This window comes from Ambystoma mexicanum, chromosome 5q (genome assembly GCF_040938575.1).
Source record: "Ambystoma mexicanum isolate Mex_15411 chromosome 5q, UKY_AmexF1_1, whole genome shotgun sequence".
Lineage (NCBI taxonomy): Eukaryota > Metazoa > Chordata > Amphibia > Caudata > Ambystomatidae > Ambystoma > Ambystoma mexicanum.
Genome location: NC_090933.1, coordinates 818,695,215 through 818,721,100, shown reverse-complemented (window position 1 = coordinate 818,721,100; position 25,886 = coordinate 818,695,215). Strand labels below are relative to the sequence as shown.

The following is a 25,886-nucleotide window of genomic DNA, read 5'->3' as shown; positions in this document are numbered from 1 at the left end:
TTTGTTAAAGTCTTTCTCGTGTTTTTCTCTGCGTGCCAAACCGGGGATGATTCCTTTGTTCGCCGTCTTTTCGCCTGAAGTCTAGGTAGATAGGATGTGAGGGAGGGATCTCCGGACCCCTGCCATGGATTCCCTTGGTAACCCAAGTCACACTCCTGTTTGATTGGCTGAGGGGACTGTCCTTGCCAGAACAGCCACCCTGCTGTGTGATTGACAGCCAGGCTGTATGAATGGGGCATACTGCATAAAAAGCAGGTCTCTGGGACTGGAAAGGCAGAGTCGCCACTTGAATGAAAGAACCAACAAGGACCTGACAGAAGAGGACCCCTACAACAACTGAACCGCCCGGTGAAGATCCTCCAGGAAACTTCTGCCCTTGAGCTGGTGGGACCAACCAGTTCACCCAAACTGCAAGCCAGGACCCCTCCCCTCTGGTCGAATTTGCTGTACAGAGCTACAGTGGGCCGGATAGCCAGGAAGGTTGGACCCTGCTTGGGTTTTAAGGAGCGCACCTTTTTATTTGTTGCTTTGCTCTGCTGTTGGTTTCTTCCCTGGGTAGTGCAGGACCCTCCAGTCTTCCTACTTCTTGTCAGTCCAACAGTTGCTTCAGGAATCGTGAGCCTGCAGGAACTACCAGGAACGTCCGCCTCAGCTACAGCTTCCTCTCCGTTTTAAGGTACTGTGCAAATCCGGTTGCGCGTTTCGTTCAACCGCGGTGAAAGTTTTTGAAATCTTTCTCCAATCCGAGGGCTTGCCCTTCTTTTCTCTTTGAACTAACTTTTCTATCAACCAACCTCGTCCGGAAACTGTGCCACAAACTTTACCGCAAACTACCCTGAACTGTGTGATCTTGAGCAAAAGACTTTTGACCCATTGACTTTGGCCTTAAGCCTTTCCTACCTGATTCTATCACTGTAGTTCATCTTGTTCAATTGTCCTGAGTACTTACCTGTTGGTTTTATTTAATTTCTAATAACTTTGTCTTTCTCTTCCTTTTAAATTGCTGGAGTGCCATTTTGCTCCCACTTCATTTTGTGAGCTTACCTTGTCTGGCATTTAAGGGACGTGGTGTGGTGTTTTAATTGTGTGATTTTTAGACTGCTTATAATAGTGTAATGTTATAGAACTGAAGAGTGAAATAAATGTATATTCTTTTACTTGAAAACCTTGAGTCAGTGTTTGCCTGATTCATAGTAATTGCTGTCCTTTGTGTAACTATTTGATACTGCGCACTTACTCTTGAGATAGGTTTGGCTGCTCAGCCATCGCTACCACTTTAACTGTAGTACAGGCTTGTACCAAAGGTGAATTTGTACTGTCACTTGTACTCTTAATTGTGTGTGGTGTTCCCAAAGGGTACTGCATATAATTCTGACAAACAATGATCCACCAGTGTAGGCGTATCTTCTGCAGAAGAAGCCTCACTGGCTCGAGTGCAAAGCCACAAAAAGCATGATCAGGCTTCCTTGGGCAAGTTGGGAGGACTGGGTGCGCATCTCTGCAAGGCTGATTGTCAAGTGGATGTTTTTGCATGCTAGTGTCCTTTTTACTGCATGCCATGACCTGCTGGGAATCCTGCCGAGGATCCTGTCTTCCACAGCTGTGGATGTTGCTTGGCTTCCTTTCCATGGGTCAAGGATGAAACAGCAGCATCATCCCTCATGGGGACTGGGTACCTCAGGGTGGATGGAGCTTTGTCTTCCAACAGTAAACCTGGTGTTTCTGGTACAAGCTTCTAGGTTTCCTCAGGTCTCTAAAGAAGAATAGGTGTACACCTGTAGTCACTGCTTTTAGTGCAGAAGGGGTCACAGCCTAGAGGCCAATGAAAGGCCTCTTTAGCTGGCCTTTGGGACAAGTACCTGTAATAGGATGGCTTCCACTCGGCACAAAGACCAGAGTTAGGCCCTTGGGCACATCAGGGCAAGGGTCAGTGTTTTTCGAGTTACATCGCAGGAAGTGATGCGAGAACTCTCCCGAGTGGCCTGCTGGTAATGGGTCATTCAGGGTGTTTGAAAAAATAACACCATACTCACCTATTTCTTTTAATGAAGTACATCATGCTCTGTGGAGCAACAGTATTGAAAACCCTCATACACCTCTGCATCCTGCTCCAGATGATGTGGGAAAGTTAATCACAGATAAAAGAGGGCAAAGGCACAATTTGTGCTGAGGCATAAAGCTTGCGGATACACCACAGAAAAAGATCTGGCACACGTCTCGCAGCATTGAAAACTATTTTCAATGGTAATATAAAGGGCGGTCAGAAGAATGAAAAAGTCATTTAGGTGTACACAGTGCAGCTTCTTCACAAGGCTCAAACCCCATCAGGGTAGAGAAAAGAGCTGGTGATTAGGACGGGAAGCATGCTAGCTAGAGGTCCAGACCTTGTGCCAAATATGTGCTTCTGCATGTCTCCCATGTTCATTTTGTAATCAGAAATGCTGCTCACGTCATGCTCCTGTTCCTGCCCCCTTTCCCGCCCACATCCCATAAGTTTAGAGCAAAGGGGACGAAATCTAGGAGTATGTCTACATATTAGCTGACCTGTGCAGATAGATACATCACATGTTTGACTATGTATTGTCAATGTTGGGATTAACGAAGATTTGGGGGGCATCCTTTTCTCAACTTTAGTGTCTTATTACACATGTTGGGGAGATGAAGTGTAAAGCCCAAAATTACTTTTGCTAGATGTAATGTTCTCCACTCCCAGTTTGCCTACCCCTGCATATTTACAATTTTCTAACCTTTATTAAAATTCCAATATATTTAGAAAATAAAATAATTCACAAACCTGATCCAGATAAGGGAGTTATAAAATTCAGGATCAATGGATTCCAAGTCTTTTATGGTGAGTTTCTTGCTTAGCATGCGCTTGTAGAATGGCAGTGAAAACCCAGTATCAATAAATTTTCCATGAAACAAAGCCTGTAAAGGAAAAAACAAACACATGGATTTATCCAAATTCTGGTTTGGTCTATTCCTTAGTATTAAACAGTAGTTATTTTTATGTATGTGCTCATGTTAGCAGTTGAAAGCAATGGCTATAAAAACGAATTATGGAGGACCACCAGGGAGCGCAGGCAAGATGGATGCCTGATAGGCTCCATGCCCTGCCGTGGTAAACGGCGGAGCATCAGTGGAGTTGAAGCCCTGGGAGCCCCCACACCGGCTCCGGGGACAGCAGAAGAAGTGAGGCCCCAGAGCAGAGGCGCTGCGTGAGCTCCGACCCTCACACTGCAGCAGAATCAGCCCAAGAAGAAGGGGCCAGTGGACGCAAGGCAGAGGTGCGAGGCACAGCCCAGATAACTGCCCAAAGAGAGAGCGCCACGACCAGTCGCTGTGGAGGATCCGGAAGGCGGTACCGTGTTGCTGAGGACAGCCAACCGGCACATCCAACAACAGAAGCGGGGTGCTGAAAGACAGCACCCCAGCCCCACCTGTCCCCATCGACCGTGAGGGGCCTGGAGACAGTGAGGGGGGCTAAGGGGACCCCATGAGCAGCCCAACGCAGGAGGGGCACATCAGGGGCTTTGAACAATTTGGAGCAGCACCCCCAAGGTGCCACGGGACGGCGGCCCTCCCTTTTTCCTTCTACCAGCAGTACCCCCGAGATTCTGAAGGACTATAGACCGGTAAGGTCAGAGTTAATGAAGCGGGGTGAAGAACAGCAAATCAGCCCCCGACAGTGAAGACAGATAACGAGACTGGTGCCAAGCCTCCCCTGCCTCCCGTGAAAAAAGCCCGGAGGCAGTGGGGAGGGCCAGGGAGAACCTGTGAGGTGGCCTGGTACAGGAGGGCCCCAGCGGGGCCTGCAGAGGGCCCTTCACGCCCCCCCTACCCCGCTGCCGGCTGTGGTGGGGGAAAGCGCACACTGTGAGGGAAGGACAGAGGGGAAGACCACCCCCCCACGATCACGGGGCCTGCAGGACCGTGCAGGGAGGTCCCCACTGGCTTTGGCGGAACCCGTGAGGAGACAGGAGTGCAGATAAATAGCAGTGGCCATATCTAGCGGTGGACCAGCAGTGCGACGGCTGCAGGGAGATCAGTAGGCTCCACAAGAGCTGCAGGAAAGGCCCAGTGTGGAAACTGAGTGACCCCATCCAGGAGGGGCCGGTGAGTGATGGGGAGGGGGCCGTGCATGGAGTCCTAGGTTCCAGAGAGAACCCAGAGGCCTGGCCCGCGACCCCCCCCCCACACCCCTCACGAGGGCCCTAACACGGGGAGCCAAACCATGACGCCATCGCCTGGAGGCAGTGGACCTGGAACTGGGGAGGGTGCAGAGAAGACCAAGACCCCAGGTGAACGACACAGAGACTGGCAGCCCCACATATCAGGCCTGAAGAGGCACTGTGTTCCACGGTGGCCAGACTCTAGTTCGGGTAGCGGGTGGATGACTGTGACATCCCAAATCAACCTCTACAGGAGCATGGGGGTGCAGTAATCACATGCAGGTGGAGTGCAAGAAGCCCAGAAAGTGGAAAGGACCGGGGGGCATAGATCACAGGTACAAAGGGAGTGTCCCACCTTAACGGACTAGAACTGAGAGGGAACAGAGGCAATCTGCCCGCTCAAAGAAGGTGCCCATTGGCTGAACACCAGGACTACTGACAGAGTTGGGGGCCGAGTGAAGAGGACCCACTGGACAGGAGGGAGGACATCTAGGTGCAGAGACTTGTGGCGAGGAGAGGGGTAACAGACAGGAGTAGGACAGCTGGTGTTCATGAGTTGGAGTAAGGAATGTACATGATACCAGTACCAGGAGAAAGAGGAAATGGCGACAGCAAAGGGAGGGGCAGGGCCTCACCCATGCGCTGCAGAGATTGGTACCATCAAAACGGATATACAAGCAATCTTGGAGGAGATACAGGGCATGAGAACTGATATTGGCACCAAAGTGGTAGACATCTGGGCAAGGGTGATCAGCCTAGAGGACAAAATGGAGGGATTGGAAGCAAATCACACCTCGTCTGTAGTCCTGGAGATGCAGGTGGGGGACAGCCTCGAAGAAGTGGAAAGGCGTGAAGAGGAACTCCAGCTCAAGGTGGATAACATTGAAAACAGAGAGCAGCGTAAAAACCTCTGTTTCTTTGGCCTACGGGAAGGGGAATCTGCAGCAGGACTTGAGCGCAAGATAAAAGAAATCATGGGGATAGTCCTGGGCTCCAAGGAGGGGGAGACAGTTCCCCTGGACAAAGTACACTGTGCATTGGGTGATGACAGGGGGACTCCCTTGGTCCTTGTCCAGATGCACTACTACCGAGATACGGTGGACTTTTTGGAGAAGGTCAGACTCATGGAAGACATTGGGCCTCATTACGAGGTTGCCGGTCCGGATACAACGGTACCGGTAAGCTTACCGGTACCGTTGTATCCGGAACGCAAACTCTGAGTTGTGCCGCGGGTACCTTTCATTTCGCCAGGTCTGCCTTGGCGGAATGAAAGGCACCCACGAGCACAGCAAGCCTGTAGCGCCGGCACCATTATGAACGGTGCCGGCGTTACAGGCATCCCCATTCCCATTGATCCCTATGGGGTTCAAATGGGAATGCGGATATACGGGCACCCGCGAAAGGGCAATTAACTGGGTCCGGCGGGGCCGGAATATCCCATTAATTGCCCATTCATGGGTGCCGGATTTTCATGCAGGTTTGGACCTCCAACCTTATAATGAGGCCCATTGAATATGAAAGCTCAAAAGTCGCTATCTACCGAGACCTCTCCGCCCAGATGCTCACGAGGCGTAAGAAACGTGTCCCCTTAACCAGGTGGCTCAGAGAAAAAGGGGTGAAGTACAGATGGGGATACCCATTTGCACTTATCTTTGAGTGGCCACAGAGGAACTGATGGGGTAAGGACGGACATCAGCGACAGGCCTAACGAAGGGGAGAGCTCTAGCCGGGCTGGCGAAATATTAACATCAGGGACACCACGAGGACGCCCTAGGATTCAGGGTGCCAGAAAGTTCTGGAAGCTTAACACCCCACTATCCAGAGGCAAAGACACTTGAGGGGGAAAAGGAGGGAGCTTAACAAAGGTTTTATTGTTATAACCCTATGGTTGTGTTAATACAGACGGACACCCCCGTAGGGCCCAGTGTTTTTGGGCAGATTGTTTTGGGGGGTTGGGGGGATATGGGGTGCTGACAAGGAGATTTGTTATAATAGAGCGCTGGGCAAGGGGTGGAGGGGCCTTAATAAGGGGGAAATGGACGGTGGAATTTTGATGAGGATGGGGGCGGGGAGACGCAGTACGTCACGGATGAAGTTATAGATGAATCTAGATGCATGGATTGAGAGGAAAATTAGGACCGGGGCAGGGGTCCCCGTCCCTGGGTGGTTTGGTCTATGATACCACAATATGGGAAACGTGGGACTACAGGCTTTGATGGGGAGGACGAGTGGGCGGGAAGGGTGGGAGGGATGTAGGGGGAAAAGGCAGAACGGGGGAGGGAGGGATGGGGGAGTGACTCATGCAGCGAATTCCATGGGAATGGCAATGGCTCCCACGACACCTGGAGGGGTAATGAGAACAAGGTGAAATGAGGATATGGCTGAGCTCTGGGTAGTTAAACTAAATGTCAAGAGGCTGATTTCCAAAAACAAAAGGTCCTTGACGGGCAACATGTTTTGTAAGCAGCATCTGGCAGTGCTCTTCCGGCAAGAGACCACTATAAACAAGGGGCAGAGTCCCTGATCAAAAGTAGGGACATTGGTAAAACGCTCTGGGCTTCCCACAAAGACCGCAAAAAGGAGGGAGTAGGTATTATACTGGCAAAGGCGTTTAAGTTGGTGGTGATACAGGTCAATAGGAGGTTCGGGGGCCGGTTTCTGGGTGGGGGGGGGGGGACTCCACAAGGGTGTCAGGTTCACAATGGCCACAGTATACGCATCCAATGTAGGGCAGGTGAAATTCCTATGTAAGATAATGGGGATGATGGAAAACTGTGCAGAAGGGGTCACAGTGCTAGAGGGGTACTTCAACTTGGTAGAGGACCCAGCGGTGGACTGTTGGTCACTGAAGGGGGACGGGCGGAGGGGGCGGCCAAGGAGAATGTTGACTTTAGAAATCTGTTGCAGGATTACCACTGGGTGGACATATGAAGGGAATACCACACGGGCCCCGGGAGGGTCCACCTTTTTCTCTCCCCTCCACATCAATCCTATAGTAGGATAGACAAGTTGCTGGTGCCGCGGGAACAGAGGGAGGTGGTAAAGAGACCAAGAGCCGAGGTGAAAACATAGTCTGATCACGAATTGGTGGTTGGGGAATGGGGAATAGTCCATCACTGAGGCAGACGCACTGGAGGTGCAACGACACTTTAATGAGGGCATTCTGCGATTTCTTGGGAAAGGAGATGGGAAAATACTTTACCAACAACGATAATGGGGAGGTGGCCATGGCAATGGTTTGGGAGACTGCAAGGTGACATTCAGGGGCCTTCTCACTTCGGAGGGGGCCCGGAAAAAAAGGGAGCAGGGCCTGGTCGAAGCCAAGATTAGAGGGGAACTGAAAATACTACAAGGCAGGCTAGGGCAGAAAGAAGGTGACATGGGTAAATGCCTGGGCATGATGAGGGACAAACGGCCAGTGCTGCATTCGATATCCATTGAGGAGGTTGTTAATTGGATGAGATGAACAAGTTACTTTCTTACCTGGTAACGTTCTTTCAATGGGATCTTCCTCCGACGTATTCCACATCTATGACAGTAATCAGCACAGCTGTGCTGCCTCGGAATATTTTTCGGCGTAGGCCTCTGTTAGAGAGAATTCTCATTCTATGGCTAATTTCCCTCACCTAGTGAGTCCTCCAGCAGCTTTGCTGGATTTCTGGAGTTTACTTTTTCCACTTGGTAAAGACGTGTTTTGCCATTTGCATTTTTTACAGTTTATTTGATTGTGGGCTCTGGAGGACACCACTCCATGAGCCCCACTTTTATGTGTGTTACACAGCACCTTCAGTGCAGTAACACAGGGTTGTCTTTGCGACTTCCCACTGACTCCATTTTTCTGGGGTTGACTACTGACCCCAGAAAACAGGTAAAGTTTCCATTCACTTTACATAGTCATTTAAAACTACAGACCCAGTACACCCCATCTTACATGGAGTACTGGAAAGGGTTAACTCCTATCCCTTTTCGTCTGTGCCTCTCTGAGCTTTCTTTTGCTATTTTAAAATTTAATCTTGGCTGGTGGCAGTGGTATCTACCCTAACTTTTCCACCGTGATTATACTATATAAACGTGGTACTGTTCCAGGCTATCATATTAGCCTTGAACATAAACCTGCTTGACCAAAAGCTCTTTCTTTTGACTCTGGTCGGGTTTATTCGCCATTTCTTTTAGTTAAAGTCCTTCTTGTGTTTTACTTTGCGCGGCAAACCAGGTTTGCCTTCTTTGTTCACAGTCTTTTGGCAGGCTTCTCTCAAGAGGCCTTCCTTTTGGCGCCTGGGTGTCTAGGTGGGCTGAATGTGAGGGAGGGGTGTAGTCACCCCTTGCACAGGGTATCTTTGGAAATCCAAGTCGCACTTTGTCATGATTGGCTGAGGTGGTTGTCCTGGCCGGACAACCCCCCTGCTGTATGATTGACAGCCAGGCTGTGTGAATGGGGGATTTTCACATAAAAGGCAGGACTCTTGGGCTGGAAGTCAGAGTCGCCACTGGAACTGCAAGGAACCGAAGAGAAGCGGAGAAGAAGACGACTGCTGCAAATACCGAGTCCCATTGGAGCCCTGCTGCAGTCCTGAGCCATCTACCCTTCAACGACAAGAGAAGATCCAGTCCGGAGTCTTCTTCCCTTGAGCCTGGTGGGATCAACCAGCTCATGTTCCACAGGCAGAGGATCCTCTTGGAAATCACTGCACACAGCTGTAGTGGTCCTGATAGCCATTTGAAGAGCCTCTCCTGTTTTTAAAGCAGCGTACCTTTTATTCACCGTTGCTTTTTCTGCTGCTGGCTTCATCCCTGGGTAGTGCAGATCGCTCCAGACGTCGTCCTTCTTGTGCCCACGACTGAAGCCACAGGAACCGTGAGTCTGCAGGAACTACCAGGAACAACTGCCGTGGCACCAGCTCTTCTTCGCTTAAATAAGGTACTGTGTCCGACCTCGAGGAACTGGGGTGAACCCCCTGTCTCCTCACCAAAAGCTTGTCCTCATCTTCCTTCCCTCTTATTACTTTTGATTCCCCTTTTGACAATATCCAAGTATTCCTGGCAATCTCGAATCTTGAACTGTACTAACCATGTGATCCTCGACAACAGGAACCCTGGTCCACTTGACATTGGCGCATGCCTATTGACTTTTATTCACTTGTAGGAAAGTGCCCTCCGATTCTATCTGCCTTGACAAAAGTATTGCCTATGATTTTTATCCCCAACTCTCTTGTGTTGATTCATGTGCAAAGTGTGTTTTAACTCCGGTGACATTTCTTTCCATGGGTATGCGTATCTTTAGTGAGACTGAACTGTCATTACTGTCAAAAAGTGATTGCATCTGTCCCCCGGTAACGTCTGTTTCCCCAACACTAGTCTGTCAAAACCAATGGTACTTACCTTGAATTGTGGTGCACATAGTGAATTGGTTGTGTGTAGTGTAGTTTTCATGTGATTTTAAACTAATAGAAGTGAAGAGTTTTACGAACAGATGGTCTAGAAATAAATGTACTTTACTTTTCAACCAAAAACCTTGAGTCAGTGTTTGCTTGAGTCACAGTAATTTTAGTCCTTTGTGTAATCTCTACTATTGCTCATTTGCTCTTGAGATAAGTCTGGCTGCTCCGCTACTGCTTCCACTTTAACAGTGTAGTACAGGCTTGTACCAAAGGTGAACTTGTATTGCCACTTGTAGTCTTAATCGTGTGTAGTGGCCCCTAAAGGCACTGCACAGGATTCTGCCTAACAGCGTCCTGCATCGATGACGTCGATACGCTGTCCTCGAGGGCCTCCGTCGAGGGTCGACGTCACTGGATGTTATATCTAGGACGCACGGCGCTCGTAGCCTCAGTTGTAGTTTTTTCCCAAGAACGTGTGGCACCAATCTCCTGCCAGTATGACTGCAGAAATCCTTGCGGAAACGTAAGCTGAAATCGCATAAGAAATTCTGTAGAGGGGCAGGCTGGGAGGGTGCAATGTGGAATACGTCGGAGGAACATCCCATCGAAAGAACATTACCAGGTAAGAAAGTAACTTGTTCTTCGAGGGGATTGTGTCCTCCGAGGTATTCCACATCTATGACAGACTCCCAAAGCAGTACCAACGTCTGGAGGTGGGAAAAAGAATTTAGAATTTTAGAATGCCCAATCAAATTGCAGAATAGAGGTCCACCTTACCAAGGCCAAATCTTGCCCATGGATAGAGTCCAGGGAATACTGTTTTACAAAACTATGGACATAGGCCCATGTGGCTGCTTCACAAATATTACGATTGGGACCACCCCTCTGCAGAGCAGTAGAGGCAGCCACACCCCTAGTAGAATGAGCCCGTAAGTCTACTGGAGGGTCCTCACCCGCCAAACGGTAACATTCAGAGATCATCAAAATAATCCATCTGGACAAGGTCTGGTTGGAAACAGCTTGACCTAAACGCATTCCTGCGTATCCTACAAATAGCTGATCGTCCACTTTGACCCGGGACATCCGTGAGAGATAGAAACTCAAAGCTCTCCTCGGATCCAACCTATGGAAGCCTCTCCTCTTCCTTAACAGGGTGCGGAGGAGGATAGAATGCAGAAGAATTACCTTCTGGCTCAAATGAAATTCCGACACAACCTTTGGAAGAAAAGAAGGACAAACCCTAAGGACAACCCTGTCCTTATGGAACACCGTGAAAGGTAGCTTGGCGGTAAGTGCCTGCAACTCACTCACTCTGCGAGAGCGTAAGTAACCGCAATTAAAAATACAGTCTTAAAGGTCAACAGTCTCAATGGACAAGAATGTAAGGGCTTAAACGGAGCTCCCATTAAGAATTTTAGAACTAAATTCAAATCCCATCCCGGCACCTGGAAAGGTGATGGTGGAAACACATTTGTTAGCCCTTTTAGAAACTGAGAAATCAAAGGAATTTTAAAATAAGAACACTCCTCTGATTAGCGCTTAAATATTGACAGCGCCGCCAGGTAACCCTTAATGGTACCCACTTGCAGGCCCTTGTGAGCTAATGAAAGCAAAAAAGACAGAACCACAAGAATTGAACACTGACAAGGATCCACATTCCGAACCCTGCACCAGTCGCAGAACTTTCTCCAACAGCAATAATACAGGGATTTTGTTGCTGGCCTTCTGGCCAAAAGCAACACCTCCATCACATCTTCAGGGAGGTCCCAATCCTTCTATCTCAACCTTTCAGATACCAAGCATGAAGGTTGAGAGACTTGACCTCTGGATGGAGAAGCCGACCCCTCTCCCGTGAGAGCAGATCATCTCGATAGGGAAGACGGCGTGGAGGGCAGATGGACATGTCGAGAAGGTCCAGGTACCACGCTCTACTGGCCCGTGTCGGAGCAATGAGGATCATTCGGGAACCGAACCTCCGTAACCTCCGCAACACTTGCGGAATGGCGGAGACTGGAGGAAACGTGTACAGCAGTGGGAAGGACCAATCCACTACGAACGCGTCCCCTAAGGCTCCTCTTAGAGGAAATTCCTGCAAGCAGAATCTTTCGCACTTCCGGTTGACACTGGTGGCGAAGAGATCCACTTGTGGGGTCCCCCAAACGGCGAAGATCGCCAAAAGAACTTCCTGAGCCAGCTCACACATGAGACCGCGCTCTGCCTGCTCAGAGCGTCCCCCGCTGCGTTTTCGTCACCAACCAGATGAACTGCCGCAATCAAAATTTCCTGCTGGATGGCCCAGAACCAGAGCTGCATCGCCTCTCTGCACAGTGGGAGTTACCCTGCCCCCACCTTTTTTGTTTAGGTAGTGCATGGCCACTGTATAGTCCGTCATAATCAGGACATTCATCCGCCGCACAGACGGCAGAAAAGCCTTCAGGGCTAGCCTGACGGCCGTCAGATCTAAAAGATTGATGTGGAGTCTGGACTCCGACGGAGACCAACGACCGCTGACTGTCAACTCATTGGCATGAGCTCCCCATCCCGTGAGGGATACGTCCGTTACGATCGTCACCTCCGGTCAGGGTAGCCAAACTGGTGCTCCATTCATCAGATAGCCTTCGTCGGCCCACCACAGAAGATCCTGGGCAACCGAGAGCGGCATCTGAACGGGATCCGACATCCTGCCGGAGGACTGCGCCTACTGTATCTTGAGAGCCCACTGCAGAGATCTCATCTGCAGCCTGGCCTCCGGCACCAATAGAATGCAGGATGCCATGAGGCCGAGCAACCTCAAGAACTCGAACGCCAGGAGACTCTGGGCATGTTGAAACTTGTCCACCATCTGCAGAATGTGATGAGCCCGCACCTGGGGAGGCGAACACTGCCCCAGGGATGTGTCTAGCATTGCTCTGATGTAATGGAGCCACTAGGTAGGTGTCAATTGAGACTTATTTAAGTTGAGGGAGAAGCCCAGCTTGTGAAGGGAGTGGCAGGTGACGGACAGATGATCCAGGACTTGCTCGGGAGAGCGCGCCCTGATCAACCAATCGTCCAGGTAGGGGTAGATGTGAATCCCCCATTTCCTGAGATACACTGTCACCACCACCATTAGCTTGGTGAAGACCCTCAGGGCGGAGGTCAATCCGTACAACAGGACCCGAAACTGAAAATGCAAGTCGCCAACCGCGAACCTCAGATACTTCCTGTGCTTGGGATAAATCGGCACATGAAAGTAAGCATCCTTGAGGATCGAGACACACCAACCAGTCCTGAAGTTGAAGGGCCTAGAGGACTTGAGAAAGAATAACCATCTTGAACTTGTGTCCTTCCTGAGGAGCTTGTTCAAACCATGCAAGTCCATGATAGGTCTCAATCTCCCGTCTTTTTTCGGGATCAAAAAATATTGGGAGTACCATCCCTTGTTCCTCTTCGCTACAAGCACCAGCCTCTTCGCTACAGGCACCAGTTCTACGACGCCTTGCTCCAGTAGGAAAAGGATTTCCTGCGCAAGGAGCGGATCCGGCCTCTTCAAAGAGAGCTTCCCCGGAGGATTGTCGTGAGGCCTCTGCCGGAAAGGAAGACAGTAGCCATGGGCTGTGATCTCCAGAACCCACACATCTGAAGTAATGGCACGCCATTCTACAATATGCTGCGCCAGCCTTCCCCCAACCAGTGAACCATGGGCCATGGCCTCATGACTGAGCGGAAGCGGCTGCGGCAGTGCCTGAAGGCAAGGAGGCAACTGCCTGAGCGGCTTTGGCACCTTGAGTACCTTGTTTTCCACCTCTGGTACTCCTACATTGGCCCCTTTGACTGGCAGCTCCCCTCGATCTACCAAAGGAAGAGTAAGGAACCTCCCCTCCATTGCTGTCCCCTAGGACGAAAAGTTGGAGGTTGACGTACTGCAGCGCTCAACGACTTCGCTGCAGCTTTGGAGGTCTGCAACCTGGTACTGCACATCAGGAGCAAACCCCAACTTCCGCAACCACGCAAACCTGCGCATCATGGTGCTCGCCGCCATGGACCGGCTGACACAGTCTGCCACGTCCAGACCCGACTGAACGCATTCACACATGGCATCCTTGCCATCCTGCACGAGGGCTAAGAAGCCATCCTGTTCCTCCCCTTTGGGAATATGTTCAGCCACCAAAGATACACAATTCCACAGAGTGTGATTGAATCTTGCTAAGGCACAAACGGAGTTGGCTGCCTTTAAAGCCATACCCCCAGATGAAAATACTTTCTTCGGCCAGCCATCAAAGTGTTTGTCTTCCCTATCATAGATGGTAGAGTACGCCACCTGCTTCGCTGGGGCCATAGCCGCCTGCACCACCAAACTCTCTGGAGTGGGGTGTGTAGACAAGTAGCAGGGGGTCACCACTAGCTGGACAGTATTTTTTCGGAAGCGACTTACCCACTGCCGGGAGACTCTCCGGAGCAGTGCAAGCCGCCGCCACCCTTCTTTATAAGGCCATATGTCAGTGGGCAGACCTTGGTCCAATATATCTGTCAGGTCATCCTGCAGAAAATCAACAGGTGGTGCAGACCACCGCAAGTACTCAGTCACCCTCGACATGAGACACCTGTACGAGGACTTAGCAAGTGTGCCAGGCTCAGGCCTACCAAACCTCCGGAGAGGTGTCCGGACCACTGGCGTCATGTAAAGACTGATGTAGGTCTTCCATTTGGTTGTGAACAGACAACAGGTCATCGGGAACCTCAGGAGGCACAACCCCCTCTTCATCCGACCCTTCTTCCAGCTCTGAAATTTAGGCCAAAGGCTGGAATAAATCAAGCCTGGAGGGGATGACCAGAGAAGGGCTCAAAGACAGGCCTCACTGACTTGCAGAGGGCTTTCCTCTGAGTTTCCACCGCCCTCCCGGGCACCTCCAGTAAATTCTCCTCAAAAGGCGTCGAGGGCGCTGATGGAATTGGCGTCAATGTCGACCGAGGCGTCAACTACTTCGACAACGGCTTCGAGGCCAGAGCCCCGAGCGTGTCCTTCGACGGCCTCGGTGCCGATGGCATCAACAACTTCCTCGGAGCCTCGAGAGAGTCCCTCTACGGACATGGCGCCGACGGCGTTGATGCCTTCTTAGAGGGCCTCACAGGCTCCGACGGTCTCAAGGGCGTCGAGGACCAGGACCTGGACCTTGCACGGCTATGGTGATCAACATTGTCCGATCGGGACCTCGACAGCTCCCGATGATCGTGTCGACCGCCCGAGCCCAAAGGCGTGCGAGCGGTGGCCCTAGTTCGTTCCTTGCCGGCTTCTCTCGAAGGCGCGGATGGAACGGTGCCCTCCGATTCAAAAATCGCCATCATCTCCTTGCGGAATGCGTCCCATTCCGCCGGTGATGAATGCTTGTTGGGACAAGCCACCTGCTGTCTGGTGGAGTCCTCTGACGAGGACGGGGAAGGTGATCAGTGACAGCACTTCCTAGAGTGCCTAGAAGAGACAGAGGAATGGCGGGACTTACTCCGCGACCGAGACTCTCTGGACTTATGCCGACGCGGAGAGTCACCCCGCGAATCGTCAGTCTTACGGGGTTTAGAAACCCTACCTACCGTTAACAACTTCTTCCATTACCGCAAGGCCTTGAAGTCAGGGACTGGCAGTCATCACAATCGTCGGTGGCGTGGCTTTTGCCCAGGCACCAGAGGCAGACATTGTGCGGGTCTGTGATGGACATTTTGGCACCGCAGTTCCAACACCTTTTGAAGCCCGACTTCGGGGTAGAAGACAAAGACATTTTCTCAAACTTTCTCCATCCAAGTAGAATAATCGTGCGCGCCGAGATTCCGAGGCGAACACGTTCATGGAAAAAATGGAACTAAGGCTACGGGCGCCGTGCGTCCTAGATATAAGATCTGGTGACGTCGACCCTAGAGGACAGTGTATCAACGTCATCGACGCAGGACGGCGAACATTTTTCCGAGGCAGCACAGCTGTGGTGATTACTGTCATAGATGTGGACTACGCCGGAGGACACAATCCCCTCGAAACACCCAACAGAAACACTATGATCATGGAGACACAACAGGGGATTCCTGGCGAATAGGGTGAGGGGTGATAAGGTTGCAAGAAGGATTGACAGAAACCAGGGAGCAAATGGGGTTATGATAGAGAAACGGCAGGATGTATCAACCCAATTTGCAGAGTTCTACAGAGGGCTCTATACCGAGCATGGGACGGTAGAACAAGAGGAAATTAGTGATTATTTGGAGGGGTTAGGTCTACCAGGGCTGGCGCCAGAAGATAAGGAATTGCTGGATAGGGAAGTGATGCAGGAGGAGGTACTGCTGGCGATCTGCATGCTGAAGGAAGGGAAAGCCCCGGGGAGGACTGATTCACTGCAGATTTTTAGAAATATCAAGAACGCCTTGCAGGGCCCGACTAAACTGTTTAACTCCATACCTCCATCACAGTGATCTCCAAACCAGGTAGGGACCCAATTAGCTGCGCGTCATACAGACCCATCTCACTACTCAATGTGGACGCTAAGATCTTTACCCGGGTGCTGGTGTCCTGCCTAGAGGCCTAGCTACCAAAGCCGATACACGAGGAGCAGGCCGGATTCATATTACACAGACGGGGCAGACCATACACGGAAGATGCTCCATAGTCTCCATGCACCGTGGGCGGCAATTAAGGGCGCCCTACTGCTGGCCCTAGATGCTGAGAAAGTGTTTGACAGGGTAAACTGGGCTTTTATGTGGGGGGGGGGGGTGGGCGGAGATGGCAGCAGTGGATCACGGCCCTGTACTTGAAACCAACAGCCAGGGTAGTGGTCAATGGGAGCATGTCACAGGCATTCCAGCTACATTGAGGCACCAGGCAGTGATGCCCTCTGTCTCCCCTGCTCTAAGCATCAGTGATGGAACTGTGGGCCAGGGGAGTGTGTAAGGAGGAGGGGGATCAAGGGATTGACGGTTGGGGGCCATATGCACAAGATGCGTCTCCTTGCAGACGATGTCCTCCTGTACATTAAAGTTCCACTGTCCTCAGTGCCACACCTGATGGAGAGGCTGGAGCAATATGGAAAATTATCAGGCTTTAAGGTCAACTTCGATAAATCAGTGGCCATGCTGGCAGGAGGGTTGTCGGAAATAGAGAGCAACTACGCAGGGGAACTTCCGTTCCAGCCACAGGACGAACATTTTCGATATCTGGGAATACAGCTGTATAAGCAAGCAGGGGATCTCAATGCAGGGAGCTACCTACCGCTATGGATAACAATACGCAGTGACGTGGAACGGTGGAGTAGACTGGGGCTCACATGGATGGCTCATCTTAATAGAATAAAAATGGTCGTCCTACCTAAATTCCTGTTCCTGTTTCAGATGGTCCCGGTGCTGGTCATGAAATCCCCGTTTGAGGAGGCCTGGGCGGTTCTGCTGAAATTTCTGTGGGCAGGGGCCAAACACTGAATCGCATACAAGACACAGATCCTCCCAAAGGAAGACGGAGGGGTGGGTCTCCCAGATCTTTTGACCCACTACAAAGCGGCCCAGCTACGGGTGCTAGTGGATCACCTAGACCCGACATTGGAAAAACAATGGGTACCACTGCATAAAGAGGTCCTGTCAACTGTCTCCCTGGGGGAGTGGTTATGGGGTCCCTGTTCCCAGATTCCGAAGAGGGTGCTACGCCATTCCGTCCTGGAGGTTTTATGGACACTCTGCCGGGAAAGAGGGGAAAACAGATGGCTGACCACATGGCCACCCACTTTGAGCTGCATTTGGGCACCACCACTGCGAGATGAGATTGAAGAGCCACTAGAGTTCGAGCTATGGTTCAAAGCGGGTATTATGTAGGGCGGGGCCAAATGTGGGACGAGGGGGCCTCCATCACAATAGAGAGGCTTGCAGAAGGCCTGCAGATTGGCACACTGTCCATCTTCCACTACCTGCAGTTGAAGGGAGCTCTCCTGGAAGATCACTGGGGGGAGAATCTGCAGAAGGGGTTGACGGACTTCGAACAACTCCTGCTCACGAGAACGGGCTCCAAGGGCCTCATAGCTCACCTGCACAAAGGGATATTGCTGACGGAGCCCAGGGATCCACTCCCAGCCAGGGCTAGATGGGGACATGATCTGGGAAGAGAGATCGATGATACTTTATGGGCATTAATGTTCAGGAAAGTGGCAAGTTCGACGCCCTCCTTGCAATATCGGCACCACGCCCTAACAATCTTACACAGGTTGTATTATCCAACGGTGGTGTTGGCAAAGATGTGCATGGGGTATGACCCAGGCTACTGGAAATGCGGGAAGCTGAAGAGGGACTATGGATATATGTGGTGGGGCTGCGGTAGGGTGCAAACATACTGGCGAGAGTGTTAGGCAGAAACCTGTGCAGTTCCCTTAGGGACCACTGCAAAAGATTTAAGACTACAGGTGTTGGCAGTAAACCCACTTGGTAGCAGTCTGTACCACCCAGATTTACTTGGTAGCTGTGGCTGTGCAGTCAGACTTCCCTCAAGAAGAGTTAGGCAGTATGTAAAGTATACTCAATAGGCACTCAGATACAATAATACAAGCAAACACTGTCCAGAGCTTTGGTATCAAAGTATATAATTATTTATTTAAAAACACACAGTTGAAACACTCCAGCACTCTTATTGTAAAATATTCTAAACACAGTTACTATTATGATATATACACCCCTTTTCCCTTATTAGAAAATCACAGTAAGACACCACTTATTTTCATACAGAGGTGAGCGCTTAACTAGATTGCACTATACTAAGGTTGTGAAAAAGGGAGGGAAAAAGACAGAATATGCATGATTACACCACTCTACGATTTAGGAACACTATCAGCAAGGCAGAGAGCAAAAAGTCACTGGTGAGCCAAAGTCCAAAGGCTGGGCCCACTCTTAGAGAGAGCAGAGCACAAATGCGCCCAAGGTCACACAGTTCACTAAGCCTAGAAAGTCTTGCAGAGGGTTCCGAGAAGAGTTCAGAGGGGCTTTAGAAAAGTTTAGCCAGGGTGTCCCAGGCTAACCCAGGTTCGAAATCTACCCCGTACAGTCGGTTGCAAGGGAAGCCAGGCGGGACACGGTACCTTAAGTGGGAAGGATCCTCCAGCGGTGGCAGTTGTTCCTGGTAGTGGTTGCAAGTTGCGGCGTCGTCCAGGGGAAGAGAAGATCTCGACGTGGAGGAAAGATGCAGGTCGTTGCACTACCAGGGCAGAAACCAGCCGCGGAGTTTTCCGGTAAAAGGTGGTACCTTTATCTCGCGTTCGTGGTAAAACGTGGTATCCCGGTTGCCAGGGTGCTTAGCACGGGCAAGGCGGCCACGAGATATGTCGGGAAAGCGAAAAGACGGTGAAACTGGTTATCCCCACCAGTCAAAGGAAGAAGACTCTCCGGCGGGAGATCTCTGTCGTCGGGAAAAGTGGTGAGGCGGTCCAGCAGGGCTCCACCGGTCGTGGTGTCGTGGCAGGTCGGCTCAGCTTCTCCCTCGTCGGATTCTTAGGTCCTGTGGCGACTTCTGAAGTTCCAGTCCCCAAAGCCCTGCTTTTATGCAGCAAACCCCCATTCACTCAGCCTAGCTTTCACTCAAACATGCTAAGTGGTGAGCCGGCCGGCTCACCACTTGGGCCAATCAGGACGGAGTGCGACTTGAGTTGCCTAGGCAACTCAGTCCAGGGTGCCTAAATTCCCCTCCACCCCTCCTAAGTACCCCAGACATAGTGGCACCACTTTGGAGGGCTTCTGTGGAGAAGCCCGCCAAAAAGTGGAACAAAGGGCTCGACTTGGGTTGGAGTCACAGAAGAGAACACAAACGCCATTTTAGAATCAAGTTTTGGCAAAAAATACCAACCGGAGAATTAATATTAAATAAACCGGCGGTATGTTCGAGGCTACCTTAAATAATTAAATAAAGATAGTAGCCTAAAACAATGGGAAATCCCATAGGAAAATATTTGCGGTCGAATATAAAAAGTAGTATCCACTGCCACAGCCAAAACTCGATCAGGGGGGACAGAGACGTACCCCCTCGACTAACAGACCCTGGGGCAATCGAATCGCCCCAGCCAGTACGTCCACAATATGATGGTTTGTACTGGTTCTGTTCAGAATTTAAGACTATTAAAGTCAATGGTGACTTTACATGCTCTGGGAGACAGTAGTCAGTCCCAGGGTATGGAGTCTATACTGGGGGGTCACTATGACACCCCTGTGTTACTGCACAGAGGGTGCAGTGTAACACACATCACAAAAACACATGAAACCCTATGGAGTAAAAGACCCCATAGCCCATTAGACACATCTAGACTCAAAGAAACACACTCAAATTATGTCCAAGAGTGAGGGTAAAAGAGTCTCACTCTTGGCAGGAGAAAAAAATAAACCCCAAAAATCCAGCAAAGCTGCTGGGGGACTCACTAGGTTAGGAAATTCAGCCTAAACAGAGAATTCTCCCTAACAGAGAGGTCTTATCAGGGATCAAAGGAGTTGATGGAATCAACAGGGAACTTTCCCCGTGGTTGCTTCTCTTTGGGGTGATGCTAGAGGCTGACGAGAGGGAAGAAGGGCATATGGTGAAGGTAATGTTGGTAGCAGCCAGATGGTGTCTTGCTTGTGTGGAAGAGACAGACAATGCCAATTGAAAAGGACTAGGTAGCCAAGGTGCGAGCCATATTCAACATGAGTTTCTCACACACCTGCTTGACGCATCCCACACTAATATTTAGAGCTTATAGGTACCTGATGTGGGAATGAAGACAAATTCAGCCAGAGGGCCACAAAACCATTTACGGAGAGGAAGGCTGTTTTGGGGTGGCGAGCCTCCAGAAGGGAGGGGCATATGGAGGGGCGAGGGGAGACAGGGGTGGAAAAGGATTAGGGGGAGTTAATGGGAATGTTTGCATGTTGCTCGAGAGGCAGTTATGGACCCGTGCGTGGGGACTGCATCACATGTCGGAGCTTAAAGAAGTCAGTGAACAAGTGGATGTGTCAGGGTAATGTGGCGGGGCTCATTCAAAAGTTTTGCATTGTTTTTGATTAAAATGCCAATAAAGTTTAATTTTCAAAAAATTAAAAATTATTTTAAATAGTAAATTGAGGTCCGGTTGCAAACGTTTTTTTCCAATTACAGACCTACCTGAAGAACATGAAGTTGGCTAAGGGGCTGTAACACTGTATAGAGTATACACTGGGTCCTTTAAACCTATGAAGATTTGCATGAAGAGGAGAAATTCCTTACTGTAATGATTTCTATGGATTATTTTCCCAAAGATTCCTTATCTAATAGATTTTCTCATCCAGGTTTGCTGCTCAAACTTTTTCGACAGGGTGGGGGGGGGGGGGTGGAGGCATTGTGGGCCTCCACTTGGACGTGACGTGAGGGTGTCCTATATATTCAACGTCACTACGTCCGTACCTCAGTTTCATCTTTTTCCCCCAGTGCTCGATCGCTGCAGAGGAAAATGATGGAAAACAAGGCTAATCAGCAAGTTAACCTTAAACAGTGACAACATCCCATGGGATGGAAAAAATGACTTTGGAACAAGGCTACCAGGTATCAGAAAACAGTAAATGGAGTTTTTTTTGGTAGAAAAGACATGCGACTAGCCAGATAGAAATGATAACCTCAAACCATCACCAGGTGTCCCTTCACTTTAGATAGTTGAGCAAGAACCGCCAATGCTTTCTGAGCAGTGATGGATTGGAGGGATGAGGAATCTGCGGGAGAAGAATCCATAGATTACGGTAAGTAATTTCTCCTTCAATGGATTGCCTTTCTCCCACAGATTGCTAATCTGACAGACTCCCAAGCAGCGAGACAATGCAGGAGGGCAGACAGTGTTATATCAATAGATTTTGCAGCGCTGCCCTGCCAAAACGTGCATCAGCTCCGCAAGCAACATCCAGACAACAGTGCCTGGTAAACGTGTGAAACAAAGACCATGTGGCTGCATGTTAGATATCGCTAATGGGCACTCTCCTCTGTAAGGCTGTAGAAGCCGAGACCCCTATAGTCAAGTATGCCCTGATCTCAGGAGAAGGCTCCCTACCGGCAGACTGATAGCACTCTGCGATGAAAACTATAATCCACAGGAATAAAGTCTGCTTTGTTACTGCTAGACCCTTGTGGGCTAGAGACTGGGCCACAAACGGATGGTCAGATTTCCGAAACTCAGATGTCCTAGCCACGTTAAAGTTCAAAGCCCTTTTTGAAACCGCTCCTCTTCCTTGGAAGGATGAGGTAGAGGATAAAAGACTGGTAAGTCTATGGCTTGAGAGAGGTGAAATTCAGAAACTACCTTTGGTAAAAATCCAGGTTTTACCTTAGGTGAGACCTACTCCCGAAAGAAACGCAAAAACAGGGGACTGCAGCAAAGAGCCTGTAGCTCGCTGACCCTCATGGCTGCCTCCTGGCCGACGTATCCGTGAACAAGAAAGCTCTCTTCAGGGAGAGCAGCCACAGAGAACAGGAATGCATGGGCTCAAAGGGACCCGCCATCAACACTAGATTTAAATCCCAATCGGGGACAACAAAAGGAGTTGGTGGGAACATATTCACAAGGCCCTTCAGGAATTGAGCCATGATTGGGATTGTAAAAAAGGAACCTTGATCCGGGTACCTCCTAAACACAGTCAAGACCGCCAAAAATCCTTTGACCGTGGTAACCTGAAGGCTTGCTGAGGCCAGTGAAAGATGGAACTCCATCACCGTAGTGGTAGGGCACGAGATAGGGTCAATCTCGCATTCCCTGTGCCACGCCTCACATCTTCTCCACCTGCACGCATAGAGGGAACTTTTTGAATGTCTGCGTGCAGCCAACATCTCGAGTACCTCCTCTGAGAGGTCCCAGTAATCATACCTCATCCCTTAAAGAGCCACGCATGTAGGTTGAGAGATTCCGGGTTCAGAGGAAGCACCCGACCTTCCAACTGGGTCAGTAAAACCCAGGCGACGAGACAACCAGAGAGGTGTGCAGATAGTCAGATCCAGAAGGTCCGAGTACTAAGTCCTCCTCGCCCACTCCGGGGCAATCAAGATCGCTCAGAACCTGTTCAAATTCCTGAGAACCCAAAGAATAACGGGAATCGGAGGGAAGGTCCAATCCACTAGAAACACATCCTCTAGCGTGCCTTTCGCTAGGAATTCCCACAAGCAAAACTGCCTGCACTTCCTATTGGACTCGATGGCAAACAGGTCCAAACACCAGTGAGAGAAGACTTCTTCTAGGACTTCCTATCACACTTCCCACTCGTGTGGGACCGCGCTCTGCTTGATCAGAGCATCCTGCAAACTATTCTCTGTCCCCACCAGGTGAACTGCCGAGACCAAGATCTGGGTCTCCAACAGCCAGAACCACAGCTGCATTGCATCTCTGCAAAGGGGGAGGAAGCGCACGCCACCTTGTTTGTTCAGCTAATGCATGGCCACCGTTTTGTCAGCCAGAATCAGGACATGCTTCCCCTTCAGGGATGGGGCGAAAGCCCTCAGGGCTAACCTGATGGCTCGCAACTTCAGCTTGCTGATATGCCACCTGATTTCTATCACTATGAAACTGCTCACATTCCACATCTGATGATGTGTCTAGTCCACTGGCATCGTGGAGCCCTTGTGCCAGTGCAAAAAGATCTGCTTGATCGTCGAAATAATAGACGCATGTAGACCATGTAAATATCAGATTGATGCCACCCTGATCGGAGGCCTTAATGGTCGCCATGGAACTGAAGAATCTGGTCCTGGAGAGTGGGGCAAAAGATCCATCGCCGATGGTCAGCGCCGAGGGTCTATCCCTCGACATCGACGTTATTGCCGCTGGTGTCAAATGGTGCTTGGGCACCGACGAGATATTGGGGACGTCCGCACCTTGATAGCTCTCGGGAAGGCCCCGGCTTCGTAGGCCTATGCGTCTTTTTCAGCGTCAAGCCCCGAAGGCTTGTCCAATGTCAATTGTGTTGGCAAAGAGGCCTGCTTGGGGTTGGGAGTGCTGAGCGCCGCTGCTGCCACCAATGCCTGTTGCTTGGGGAGGGGGGGGAGCAGGGTAGAAGGGGGGTTGGCACACCCGCACCAGCTGCTGTCTGTTTTTGAAATATTGCCAACATTTGTCTCTTAAAATCTTCCCACTCCTGCAGAGTGGTCAGCCCAGCCAAGGTCTTACCTTTGTCCGACGAGGAATCGGATTTGTGCCAGTGACTGTTGCGCCACTTTTTCTTATGTGACGACGAGGAGGAAGAGTGCCTCCTCAAGTGCGACCCTTTCTTGGCCTTCTGACGATTTTTGTCTTTTTCAGGGTTGGGCCCCTCAGTCTCGGCTTCGGAGGCTTTGAACGCGGCTGGCCCAACGCAAGTTTATAAGTCTGCTCGCGCACTGACTTCGGGTTTATTTTGGAACACGACGCACACCGAAGACACCACAGACATACGTTGTGCGTGTCGTGGATCAACATTTAAGAGTGGCAGTCCATGCATCGTTTGAAGCCCGAAATCCGAGGAGCGGACATCTCACGGGTGTAAAATTCAGAAAAATATATGACGAAATGTCATCAAGGAGAGCTGCGGAAAAAATGAAATGAAATACTGGGCGTAATGACATGGTATATATATATATTTTTTTTTTGGTTCAATTACAAAAAAGTAGAACCTTTACAAAAGAATTTAAAAAAACATAACATTGGGAGGCCACCAGGGGGCGCAGGCAGGATGGACGCCTGAGCTTCGAGCTCCGCACCCAGCCCCGGGTAAACTGCGGTCCACCAGCGGAACGAGGATCCCATGACCCAAACGACCCCCACCAAGAGAAGTGGGAACTTCTAGCCCCCACCTGGACCCAACTCCGGTCCCGATCCGACGCTCCTGCGCGGAGCTTTACGGACTGAGGAGTTACCGGCGACCCCTCCCCCACGGCCTGGTGCGAAGCAACGCAGGAGACAACGAGGAAAGACGCGGCGGCCGCGCGCACACGGGCTGTGCCGTACGCGAGTGAGCCTGGGGCCGCGGGCCCGCGGCGCCCCCCCCTGGACACCTAACGCTCACGACCCAGGGGCCCGATCCGAGGAGGGCCATCCACCCGCCCAAGGAGCAACGACATCGCAGGGGGGCCGACGCGGGAGTGCGCCCCCCCCCCTCTCATCGCAGCACACACTAGAGCGGCCCGCGGCGCCCTGGGGCTCCACGCTTGGCGCTCCTGACGCCCGAGGCGGGGCTGCCGGGACACCGCCGACGCGGCCTATCCGGACCCCCCGGCCCGTCCCACGGCCCTGGGGCCCGGCCCGGAGAGAGCCATCTTCCCGCCCTTGGAGCAACTGTACTGCAGGGGGGCCGACGCGGGAGCGCGCCCCCCCCTCCCCGTCGCAGCACACACCACAGCAGCTCACGGCGCTCTGGGGCTCCGCGGCTGGCGCTCCGGACAGTCGGGGCGGGACGGCCGAGGTGCCGCCGGCGCGCTCTGTCATAGGGAGGCCCGGGCCCACCTGCCCATCCCACGGCCCCGGGGCCCGATCCGAAGAGGACCATCCTTCTGCCCACGGGGCAACGACATCACCCGGGGGCCGACGCGGGAGCGCGCCCCCCCAACACACTCCCCTCCCTTGCCTGAGGAGAGTGCCAGGGGATACCTATAGCCTCGCGACGAGGACTTTCCCCACTGCGGTGAGGCTGGGGGTACAAAGAGAGGCAAGCATAGAGGGTAGGGACACCTGATCAGCACCCCTATGACCCCCCTCCACTGGAAGGGCACCAAAGGGAACGTTATCCACGCTTGGAACACTGTTTGAGTTGGGTCCTCAGATACCCACAACAACTTGGGAACCCCCCAGCTGGGATACCGGGAGATTGTCACCACAGGGCTAACTAACGGAACCAAACAGGGCAGACACACACTGAGTTGTCGACACCCCCGGGGGACGCGCCCCCTCTCCGCCCTGCACCCCGACTGGCCCGGACACGGCTGACCTCCAGGCGGTGCCCGCTAACAAGTAAGCGACACAATCCTTTCATGAGCTGGAAAGAAAACCTCCTGAAATACCAATTTGTTGCCAACAAAAGTGTCATGGCGACTGGCGGCCCCGCTGCCCCACCCCCAGACCTGGGGGCCATCCAGAACAATATCCAAACGATTCTGGAGGAGATACGCGGGATGAGGACTGACATGGGTGCAAAATTGGCTGACCTCACGACCAAAGTCACCACACTAGAGGACCGAATGGAGGGGGTCGAAAGCAATCAACTCTCTGTAACTCTCCTTGAAACCCAAATGGACATTAGACTCAAAGACATGGAAAGACGAGAGGAAGAACTCCGGCTTAAGCTCGACGACATGGAGAACAGGGAGAGAAGGAACAACCTGCGCATTTTTGGCCTGGTGGAG

General features: G+C 51.4%; 1 protein-coding gene across 2 annotated transcripts in view; it reads right to left on the bottom strand.

The window, feature by feature from the left end:
• WWP1 (WW domain containing E3 ubiquitin protein ligase 1) overlaps window positions 1-25,886 on the bottom strand; it is a 2,181,222-nt gene that overhangs the window by 587,064 nt on the left and 1,568,272 nt on the right. For both annotated transcript variants that reach the window (XM_069621301.1, XM_069621302.1), the window contains exon 18: window positions 2,795-2,928. In XM_069621301.1, coding sequence (XP_069477402.1) covers window positions 2,795-2,928 — 134 coding nt within the window. The remainder of the gene's footprint in view (window positions 1-2,794; window positions 2,929-25,886) is intronic.